Below are 12,050 nucleotides of genomic sequence, written 5' to 3' on the forward strand. Positions count from 1 at the left end.
AATAGATGAAAAAGAAAATCACCAGTTGACTGTTGCGTTCATAAATTCCGTCTGAGAATGCTGCTGCTGCTGCTGCTGATGATGATGATGATGATTGATGATGATGTGCAATTTACATAGCGCAGAATCACTCTCACACGGAAGCATGCTCTAAGCGCTTGATACAAAAGCTAGCACATGAATGAACAGAACGATAGCCAACGATGAGGAGGAAGTACAAAAGATAGTAACGACACAAAAATAACAGACAGCAACAATAAAGAGATAGCTAAAACTAATAATCAACAAAGGGATCTTGGCAGGACAAAGAGAAATAAAACGAGGAGAATGGGGGGGGGAAGAGAGAGAGAGAAAAGTGAGTAGTGAACTGTGCTACAGCGACCCTGGCTGGAGTAATGCTAATGAGAGATCGTTTTACTACACATTTAAAAGTTGAATAATGGGTTTTGGTAGATATAAAAGGATAGGTGTCACAAACCTGCTGCGGTATATTTAATTTTTTTTTTTTTTTTTATCATCTAGGAAGGGGATAGGGAAAAGTAATTGAAAGGGGAGGTTGAAAGACACCAATTACCGCGGCTGTCAGTGTCAACAGCCTGAGGCGTGCCGCGCCATGATGGGATGGTCGGCCGGTCTTTGTATTAATTAAGTTGGTGTTGATAGGGTTGTGTTCGAACAAAGGAAAGAGTATTGTAGTGTTTTTGATGTTTGTGGTGTGAGTGGGGTTTTACTTCCTTGACGGGAGCGGGGAGAAGGAACAGTCTCCTCTGTGTTGTCAGTGCGTCCGGAGCGGACGTTTTTCTATTGTAAACAAGTCTTGAACGGACTTGGTGGTGTAGTCCTGACAGATTTGTATCTTTAATACTTTATGTAACATTGAACCTGTTGAGGTTTTTGTGTTTTTGTGTTTTCTCTTTTGTTTTTGTTTTTTTACTCTTCTTCTTTGTATCCACCTGGGGTTCGCCAGTGGAAACTTCGTATTAAATACCAGAGGATACTTTGTGCTACTTCAAGTGTGGATTTTGTGCTGTTTCAGGTAGAGACTTTGTGGGGAATTGAATAGTGGGAAGGAACATTAAATGTTTTGTGACAGTGGAAGTGTTCGGACTGTGGGTTGGGAAATTTGGATTTGTTTTGTGTTTTCTTTTAATTTCAAATTATATTATTTTTTAAAATTTAAATCGTTGTCTGTGTTTTGATTTATTTATCTTCCTCGTCTGAAAGGCACTGTAGAGTGCAGGTGACAATAGGAGATTTCACTTCTTTGCCTGGACCGTTAGCTATACATTATTATTTTATTGAGAAGAGTACATAGAATTAAAAAAAAACTGCGTTTGTCGAGAGTCAAGCCAAGACCAGAGTCAAGACTGATATTATCGTAGAATAACAGAATATTTATTGGGATTGTCAGTTGTCAAAAAAGGTAGCTGATGTGTCCTTTTTCAACATTTATCGTGCATTTTTATTAGTTAAATTTAGTTAATATCATTAATTAATACAGGCCTGCAAAAGAGGCAGAGATGATTTATGAAGAAAAGAAAGCTCAAATGTCCAGGTCTCTACTGTTTGGGGCGCACATGTGACTGTCACGGAGGTCGCATCAACACAAAGGTAGTGAAAAAAATGAACGAAGCAGCAGGCAGGATTGTAGATAAGATATCAGAGGATCAAGTCACGCTTGTTGACACATTGATTCACACAGCAGGTAAAATGTTGCGAGGCAAATAGACCGTAGAGCAGGAAGCATAAATCACCCGCAGGGAAGTGGAAATCAATCCAGCAAGCTAGACACCAGAGTCGAGATGGAGCGGATATGACATTTGACACCGTTAGACGATAAAGAAGACAGCAACGTGGCTCAAACTAAAAAAAAAAACAGTCAATACTAATGATAGTGAACTCAACAAAAATTATATATCAACAGTATTTAGCAGACACCAAACAGGATGAAAACCTTAAGGCACTACAAGGGGAAAAAAAAGAAAAAGAAAGAACAGGGTGAGCTAGTCCTTTAAGCAGGTAAGGAAAATGGACATCACTCATATCGCTCCAGCCTATAATTGTCACAAAAAAACAGAAAAAAATTGTGTTTCAATATTTACGCATTGTTGTTTTTAGAAACCTTATGCAAGACAACCATTTGTATAATTTGGAAAAAGATCCGTCACTCATACCACACCGTTCTCTCTGAACACCAAACACAATTTTTCTGAACCCACGGAAAAAGGAAAGGAAGGTAAATACCCGGAAGAGAGAGAGAGAAAGAAAAAGAAATGGGGGAGAAATGAACATCGTTATGATATATATCTGATATCTATCCTGATGGTATACTTAGCAATAAAGTATTTCATATTATTGAAAAAGGATTTGAAAGATTTGTTTTATTGGAAATTAATAGGAATGTGCTTTTGAACACACCACACTGTTGATTAGACGGTGCAAGGTGCCCGTTATAAGGTCCGTCTGCATAATTTTAACGACTCTACGTTTAGATGTGCAAACAGGTCATCAACAGATTTTATGCAGCTATCATAAAAAAAAATCCCGTAAAAGGTAAAAATCTTCTCCTAACCTCTTCGTCGTTGGGAGATGAAGTGCTAAAGCCTTTTTCTTGTCAGTTTGAATGGGTTTTCACCTTCTCTTCTTTTCTCTGGCAAAACTTGTATGTCCTGTTCCGCTATTGTATGTTTTGCTTTGGTTGCGACCTTTTGTACACAGTGGTGTGCTTTTAAATTCACCCCCAACACTCCTTACACACACACACACAAAACCTTCACCATTTCTTTTTCCTTCCAAAGGCTTTCTCGCAAAAAGCTGCACAATCTCAATAACTGTAAACTGCCACCACCTGTTCAGGAACCCAGCAAGTGCAGTTCAATCAACAGTTTCACTCCTGTACAGACGTAGAGTGATGTATGTTCTACTCGAGGGTGATTGCTCGCTGCCTTTGATCTTATCCTTTATCTTTATTATTGCCGTTGATTGTGATGTCAACTGTTTACCTGTGCCTCTTCCGTGTGCATGCCAAATATGGACAACTATGTATCTGCTTGTCTTCGTGTCTGTTTGGCCATGAATTAAATGCCAACACAAGTGCGACATTTTTGTTTTATGATCGGGTTAACATCTTTTTAAAATAATAATTCCCAAAATAATGTTCATAATAATGCAGTGAACGTGGCTCAGTTCAGCAAATGTGTGCATGTCTTGCAGTCAAATGAAGAAACATCGCTTAGGGCCTTCGGTTGTCGTGTTCAAGAAGAGATTGTCCTGCCCATAAAATGAAACGGCTGATTTTGAAATAGAGGCCTGCAGATTTGAACTTTATTTAGAAACTTTGAAGTTAAAAAAAATAATAAAAAGGTCAAAACCCAATTCACTCGACAGACTGGTAAGTAAGTCTCCGGATTAAAATTTAATGGGCAACAATGATGGTCATTGCAGTCTATGTTGTAATACTTTTGATTCTGTTACCAGGTGGACGCATTTGAGTTAACTTTTCCAGATGTACTATTGTTAATAAAATATAAACACATTTCACACGTTTTTCATAGATTGTTAAGTTCCGACATTTTTAATATAATTATTAATTAGTATGTTTAAATCTGTTGCATTTACAAAGAGTCATATGCGCAGTCAAAGGTTACAAATCTATCGATGTGTCTCTTTGTCAAGATTCGTAAAAATGACACATTTATGAGTGTTAAATATTAAAGAGCAAGGGATGAGATGGCCTGCCTACACCTATGATCTACAAGTTTAAGCACGTGCAGTATTTTATCATACCATCTGTTACCAAGCTCTAAAACGAAGGCCGGTCTTTGCTTTTATGTACACTGGACTTTAAAGTCGCATTAAAAATGCTCGATGAACGAAGAAATGTTTGGTTTTTTGCACCTTAAATCTTCAAAGCACGTAGACTATGTCACATTAAATGTCCATTAGGCAGAAGATTGTACGCCCTGCTGCACTGCTTATAGTTTGTCTTTGTAAAGAGCGGTGTGCTTAAAATCCGTCACCATTCTCTACAAACACACAACCTGCCACCTGCACCCTCTCTTCATCTTGACAGCGCTTTCTAAACTTTCTGTGCCCCAGGTTTCTCTCCGATTACATCTTTAGATCTGTCTTTCCGGTGTTCAGTTCTGGGCTAAAGGAAAGGAAAATATATAATGACCCAGCGAATGAGTTTGCAATGCCATCGCTTGTCAGGACCCCCCTACCCGCCGCCCCCCAAACATATACTCTTGTCCTCTTTACAAGTTGTTTACACTGGGAGATCTTTGGCACTAGCTGAAACCAGAGGGTATGAATCTGTTATTTTCTTACTCAAGGCATTTTATCCCTTTGACTAATATTCGCACTTACCTTTTCATCCATCATTTTGACTACTGACTGCAATCCCTCTCTGTGCTTGATGGCAGAACATAATTTCAAATACTTGGGTGTGTTTGCTTTAAATTTCTTCTAGGGTTTTACTTTTTCAGAGAAAGAATAAAAACAATTGTTAGCTAGTAAAATGTACTCGTGCAAATTATCAGTACTAAAATACTGAGTATACTTTTTCTTCGACTACCTCAATGAGTGTAAAACTTTGGTCACCAGACCGGGTCTTTAAGTTTAAAGATTTGACAGATTGATAGTTATATACATAATGTATACGGAGAGATCACAAATATACAAGATTATAGAAGGCAATTAAACAAATGTAGATGTAAATGATATTCAGGCCCAATCCTGACCTTTGCTCTACACGCTTACATATCAACCATTATTAAAAGGTTGTGGAAGCTCGGATCAGGCCCATGTTCTTCATATTGCGGTGATCGTAGTTCAAGGAAGTGAATGAAGGGTGTTTAAACTTTATTTGAGTGTAAATGATATTTAATTTAATGGGCCGTTAGAATGAAGATATTTTCAAGTTGAAACCTAGGGTATTTATAATATCGCTTCACTCCTATCAAGTTGAACTTTCGTTTTCCGGTGTTTATGTTTCACCCTCGCCACTGATTGTCCATCTTCCCGCCTGAATTTCAATGCTATGAGTTTGATGTATGCTTCAAATCTTAAAGTGTGTTTTCCACATTGTCCTGCCCAAAGTCCATTGTCCAGGAAACTAATAATACATGACGGCGGCAGAGCCCAAAAGGTGATGTTGTTGACAAAATGTGCAGATGTCGTGAGCGAGTGATTTAGTGATGCCTATCTGTGACAGTTATATAAACAGTTGATGCGGATTAAACTGTGATTTGTCTGAACATGATAAACCCACCCCGTCAGCGTTTAGCTATAAAGAGAGGCACAGAGGCCTTACCCCAGCCAATAATTGTCACCTTTATGTTGGCGGCAACCTTTTTATTCGAGCGTTGCCACCATCAGCCATATTTTAAAGCTTCTGCGATCCGAGTATAGAAACATTTACCTCTCACTGGATCATATGTTAGTGGGCAGTTATTTTAAATACAAACTGAACTGTTGTACAGGATAATGATACTAGTTTAACTGCTTCTGTCCTCAACTCCGCCGTCCCGGATCTACAACTACAATGAAACTACTCCCATCATACCTGAGAAACTTTCTACAGTGAACTGCATACTAAATAGGGATTGAGTAGACATGCAGACACACACACTGTCGATGATCGTGCAGCATGGCATATTTCATGAAGAGGACATTGAGATCCTGTGGTCACTTTTATTTATGTCTTGTTTTTTGTTTTTGTTTATTTTTTTTTTTTTTTGGTGAAGTTTTGTACATTTTCTATAAAAGCTCTGTTGAACGTACCGTTGGGATAATACTGTGCCACAGAATTGTATATCTCATAAAGCTATTTGTCAAATGGGAGATCTGCTTTATAAATTATGTTGTTATTATTATTATTAGATATAACCATTCAAACAAAGGTATTTACGCGTGGACCACTCGAAGTGTGTGCCTTCGTAAAGAATCGTGGAAATACTGTAATGAACTTATACGAGTGCAAAGTATGACTGACAATAATTGAACAAGGATCACATGGCTCGCGTGCACCTGTGGTTTTGAAGTGCAGAGTGTATCGTACCATCTGTTAGCGTGCTCTTAAAAATAAGAGCCAGTATATTTACCTTGCTGTACAGAAGACTTTTAGGATGCATTAAATAATTGAACGCGATGAACTTTACTCATAGTTCCCTTCTTCACCTTAAATCAGAAGCGTTTCATCAATGGCTGAAGAGTTTGTCACATTAAATATCATCCACAAGGTAGAACATATGTACGTCCTCTTCCACTACTGTAATGTTTATCTTCGTTGCTACCTTATATCTACATATAGCGGTGTGCGTTTAAATCCACCAACCACCTACTACCTTCCACCTTCACCATCTCTATTTAACCGCGTTCTCTCAATTTGCCCCAGGTTTTATCCTCAAAGATATGGCAGCGTGCAAACCGAGTGGCCGACGCAGCATTCTTCACAACAGACGCCTTTTAAATGTACATCCGATTTTATTTCATCAATACCAAAGTCAAAATCTTCATTGCAGAACACCCATAATAAGCGCATACACAATACTGCGACCGTTAACACAGTATAACCAAAACTCAACACTCAAAGATCAGGGAGTAGGCAGCGATCAGTTACATAACAACCTAGTTAGGCATCTTTCAAAAACAAACGATTTTTAAGATTTTAAAAATTCTTCCCATTATCAGCGATGACAGACAAATCGCTTTCTACACCGAAACGCCCAAATCCCCAGGAGCCCTCGAACTAGTTTCTATGAGACCATCTTTGTCATGCGTACTAAATAGGTCTCAGCTGGCATGCACTCCACTTTGCAGGCGAGCTTCGTTTGTTTTATCATAGGGAAAGAAAAACAAACCAATCAAAGCGCGCTGAAATATTCTGAGTTGATGCTGTTCTGAACCATTTAAGCCAGAGGTTGCAAAGTGCTTTAAAAATTTTAAAAAGGGGTCCGAAACCATTACACATTTTGTAAAAAGTCTTTTACAGCGAAACTGGATAAAAGTATGTTAGTTGTCACTATCATCGTCACCATCGTCACAACAGTCCTCGTCGCTATCGCGGTCACTGTCGCCGTCATCACATCTGCTGTCCAGGTGTACAAAAGAGAGCTAGGAACGGGTGCTGACGCTATCTGCGGCGCTCCCCTTTCTGTGTCCTCTTCTTTTCCGCCTCCTTGCGCTCCTGCTGCTTCTGACGCTGGGCATCGCGGTCCTGTCGGTCCTTCTCTTTCTTCTTCTCGTGCTCCTGTTTCGACTTCTCCCGCTGGTCCCGCTCCGCCTGCCACCAACGGCGGACAGCCCGCCAAACACCGACGATTACGTCAAAACACGTACCACCGACACTAACACAACCTTCTACGTGTCAACACAACCAAGTGCTTCAGAAGAATCTACCATGTGAAAAGATTACAGGCTCTGCACGCTCAACATCTTGTAATGGCGTTACTTGCAAAGGGGAAAAAAAATCAAGATTACGCGAAGGGCACAACTATGACGAGCCTGGTGCACAGTAGGGTGCTACCTTGGTGGTCAACGGGAAGCAGCCAGCAATATTTACGTTTGACGATCACTCAGTAGCTGACTGCTCCGATCAAGTCATCTAGAATTCTAACTAAGCCCCTTACTGAGCCCCCGCCCTCTCATTGCATGCAAAGATTTTTCTGATCCACTTCCCGAAAGTCTTTTTCTCTCTTTAGGTCTTTTTTCCTCCTCAAACCCATCCTCGACATTTCCAATCACTACGTTCTCCTTCTCTTCCCGTTAGTGTAAACATTTTAAACAGTTCGATAAATAATATCCTCATAGCTACACTATAATAACCACACAAAGTACACACAAGCAGAAACGTCCAAAAAATCGACAGGAAAAATTTTATCAATTCACAGTGTATCGTGCATTGCTTACCTGCATCACAAGTGCTGAGTTGAGATTCCGAGTAAGCAAAGCTTTTCAAGTTAAGGATTGAAAAAAGAAACTTGTTTGTGCAAATAATCTTGATTTACCGACACTTCTTACTTAATTTTATAGACAGGTCAACTATTTAAAACTGAAGTCGTCGTGAAAAGGTTTAATATGCAAGTACGGAATCCTGTGCCTGTCTGTATGTGTATGTGTGTGAGAGAGAGACAAGTACAAGCAGTAGTCCACAAGTGAACACACATGCATGACAATGCATGCTTATCTCTCAACCTCCATCACACGAAATTTCGTGCAGTTAAGTCAGCAGAACTCAGAATTCAATACTACTACTAATAATAATAATAATAACAACAATGATATTATTATTATCTTATAGTGCCAGCCCACAAGGATACGATCACCTGGTTCACCTTTACCCTTGTGACCTCCGCTGCTGGTTTGGCTTGACGCTCCTCCTGGGTCGTCAGGCTCTTCATCGGTTCTTGTCGTTAAGGAAACAGATCAGCAGTTTAACCATACAAGCTCTCTCTCACACACACACAAAGAAATAATATTTCGCTGGAGATGTGGAGAGCGCCAACCCTAAGAGGGACGATGAACTGTGAGTAACGTACTCGACGATTGCTAAAGTGGTCATAAGTTAGATAATAGAACTGGAACTTTGTTGCTAAACAGAAAAGAGTGCGAGAAGTGTAATTTTCATACTTGGATTGTAAGATTGGACTATGCTGAGATTGATCGGGGGAGTGCCCTGAATGTAAAGGATGTAACCATGGCATATATCTTTTAGATTTTCCTCGCCTTTAGAACGAGGTGTTGATGCGAATTGTTACGAAGCAGTATTTGTCTTGTAGTCTGTAAAGTCCAGAGCCACTCGACAGCGAAATGAACATGAGTTTGGCAGCCTCAGGCAATCGTTTTGTTGTATGTTGAAATAACGCGCATTTGTCTGGTGCGAGTGAGTGTCACCCGGGCCATTAACATATTCGGATGTTGCCAAAGAAAGATGGCATGGTTTACTGGAGTTCACACCGATATCACTAATCATAAATCCTAAATTACGTAAAAGCTAACAGAAGCAGCAAGACAGCAATAAAACAGCTATCAAGTGTCACTGTGAAATCAGTAAAATCAAGCAGAAACTAAAGACCTTTCAAACCAAATGTCTGAGGAAAATTTATCAAGATATTCTGTCCCAACACAATTTCTAATGAAGAAGTCATTATAAGAGCTAGATGCAAAAATATAACAACCAGAAGCAAAAAAAAAATTTAAAAAAAGACGACAGAGAAGGCTGTGGCATGTGTGCATGAATATAACCAAAGACACCGCCAAATATAGCCCTTTGTTGGACTGCTGATGGTAAGAGAAAACATGACTGGCCAGGAGAAACACGGCGAAGGTCAGTAGAGAGATACCTAAAGGACCAGAAAGAGACAACATAGCTAGACTTGGTGTTGACAGACAAATATGGGGTCTCAAGTGGTTGCTTTACATGTACCACCCACGAACGAAGAGGACTAAATAAGCATGCAATAACAGGCCTGCTGATAAAATTCATTCAAGTTTCATTATCCATTCACAACATGATGAGAAAGAAAATTCTATTGAAAGGATACGCTTCTCCATCTGACACTTGACTGTATTGTGCTAAAATAGCCTCTTTGCGGGCTCTTTCTTCATCTGTTAGTTTCTTCCCTTTAACTGTTGCCAGGCTCTGTTTTCCCATGAGCTCTGCAAGCTTTTCTCCTATATCTGTGGATTAAGATATATATATATTTAAATATAAAAAAAGATGTATATTAAATTAATAAAAGAATATATATTCATGGTGAAAACGTTTTTCTGGAGACTAATAAAAGAGATATAATATCTATGTTATGTAATATGTCTCACAGATTAGTCTTCTTTGAGTGCTTTGTAAAATTAACAATCAAAGTAAAAGAATATCCAGCGATACAAGTTTTCAGTAAAACTGACCTTTGTAAGTTGAATAAGTTGCATAAGTCATTACCCTAGAGTTCACACTACAAACTTTAGTTCTAAAATGCCCCACATTCTATATCACGTTCAGTCCAGAATTGGTCATGACCATTCAAGTGTTCAAAGACTGTTACAACAGACAAACTTTGCTGTGGTCGCTGTTTAGTTTCATGTCACCCCTCTGTGACAAGCACAAACATTACTTATTTAAAATCTTTTTCACAAGATATAGTAAAGCGACATGATCTTTCTATGCTCAGTCATGTGACTACAAACACAGAACACAAAAAGATTTTGAGACTTACACAAATGAAATTTCACTTAAGTGCTTTAAAAATTGTCTTTATCACTGTTTCTACTGCCCACTTTTACACAATAAAACCATATTTTGTGGTGAATATGAGATTTTATATATTTTTTTATATTTTACATATAGACAAAATGGAGCAGCAGGATGAAGTTCGGCTCCATCGTCCACATTATCTATTATCAATATAGAAAGCTAGTTACTGTCTGATTTAACCATTTACTGATTTGACTATGCATGAATCAATTTGATCATGATCATCAGTTGATTTGTCCACAAATAAATTTGACCATTGCCCTTAGTCAATTTGGCCTACAAGTACAAAAGTTACTATTATTAATAATAATAATTAATGCAAATTTTGTAAAGCACATACTTATACTCTAATGAGCATGGTCTTAGCACCTAAGAACAAGAACGAAACATGGACAACATATAAGGGACACAAACAAATAACATATGAACCATAAAAGAATAAACAACAGTACAAACGAAGAATAAAATCAAATACATAAAACGCAGAGGAATCAAATAACAAGAGCAAGAGTTGAGAGTAACATGATATTGCAAAAGGAAGATGAGCAACAAAGGGTGTAAAAAAGGACTAGCATGGTGGAAAAGGGTGTTTGGAGTAATGTTTATGGAAGATGTGTAATTGCTCATTTGTTGCTCACTGTATGTAAATAAAAAGAATCTACACCTGTTTTCAATTTAATCATATAAGTCAGCCACAATTGCTATCAAACGAAAAATGAATGCTGGTTGATATACTGCATCCATACCTATGTACGAGTAAGTACGGCTGCTGGTCACAATGTGGGCCTGTTTAGTGCAACTTTGAATGGTTTATAAAACTACAAGGCATATATGTTGGTAAAATCAACTGTGTATGAAGCTCTTGAAAACTTGCTTGGATGAATTGAAATCTACTTCACTGTGATCTGTGAAGATATAACCTCCTGTTATTTCCTGACAGACTGCATAATGAAAATCCTGGACATACTGTGCTCTATACAAATGGACATTACCCTTTGAATGGTCAGATTGACAAATGGTCTAATCAACTGGCCCCCAGTAAACCACTTATAGTTTAACATTGCACAGACACTGGCTAAAGAACCTGTTCCTGTATATCCCAGAATATTAAGGCTTATGTACTTTAATGTTGACTTGTGATCCGTATAATTTTAAAAAATTAAGTGTTAGAAGTTTACCTTTCTCATTTTTCTTTCGCATGTCCTTTGCACCCTTCTCTTTTATCCATTGATCGATTATTTCCTGGCAGGCTCCTTTGCATTGAGACTCATCCTGCAACATATTCCATGATGGAATATGATAATAATGCCCACTATTTTACACTAACAGTGTATGGTGGTGAATCTCTCTCTGAAAGATCAATACACATATATGATACTAACTCGAATGCTAAACGAGCAACTAATACATCAATAAAATGTTAAGCTACAAGAATTTGTTGGGAAAAAAAGCTCTAAAGTAACATAAGAAATAAATGAAAATTAAAATTCCTCTTCTATCTTTACCAAAACTTGAGCAAGAATCTCTTTTATATTTTCAGCTGTCTCCTCTGTGGGTGTCTCCGTGTCTAGTATGCTTACAATATACGACACAAATACATCAGTGTCAAAATCAGGGCTGAGAGACGTTAATTTTTCTGTCAGCCAAATATCGAACGATTCCATGGAGGTCGCCATTTTAAGGAAGTCAGTATAAAATAACGATCGAAGAAGAGCTGTAATGATAATTTCTCGCCAAAAAAGAAGCTACATCAATTATTTTAGAAATACATTTATTATAGCTATTTAAATATTTAGGG

At 38.3% G+C, this 12,050-nt stretch overlaps 1 protein-coding gene across 1 annotated transcript; it reads right to left on the reverse strand.

Annotated features, from left to right (window-relative positions):
• Window positions 1–6,466: 6,466 nt before the first annotated feature.
• On the reverse strand, window positions 6,467–11,952 carry LOC112561707 (coiled-coil domain-containing protein 43-like). The gene is made up of 6 exons (XM_025234330.1): window positions 11,758–11,952; window positions 11,431–11,524; window positions 9,546–9,681; window positions 8,322–8,407; window positions 7,912–7,952; window positions 6,467–7,285 (listed from the first exon to the last, which is right to left on the reverse strand). Exons 1-6 carry the CDS (start codon window positions 11,926–11,928, stop codon window positions 7,136–7,138), a joined length of 678 nt encoding a protein of 225 aa, XP_025090115.1. The 5' UTR covers window positions 11,929–11,952; the 3' UTR covers window positions 6,467–7,135.
• Window positions 11,953–12,050: the final 98 nt, after the last annotated feature.

The sequence above is a fragment of the Pomacea canaliculata genome, linkage group LG4 (assembly GCF_003073045.1).
Source record: "Pomacea canaliculata isolate SZHN2017 linkage group LG4, ASM307304v1, whole genome shotgun sequence".
NCBI lineage: Eukaryota > Metazoa > Mollusca > Gastropoda > Architaenioglossa > Ampullariidae > Pomacea > Pomacea canaliculata.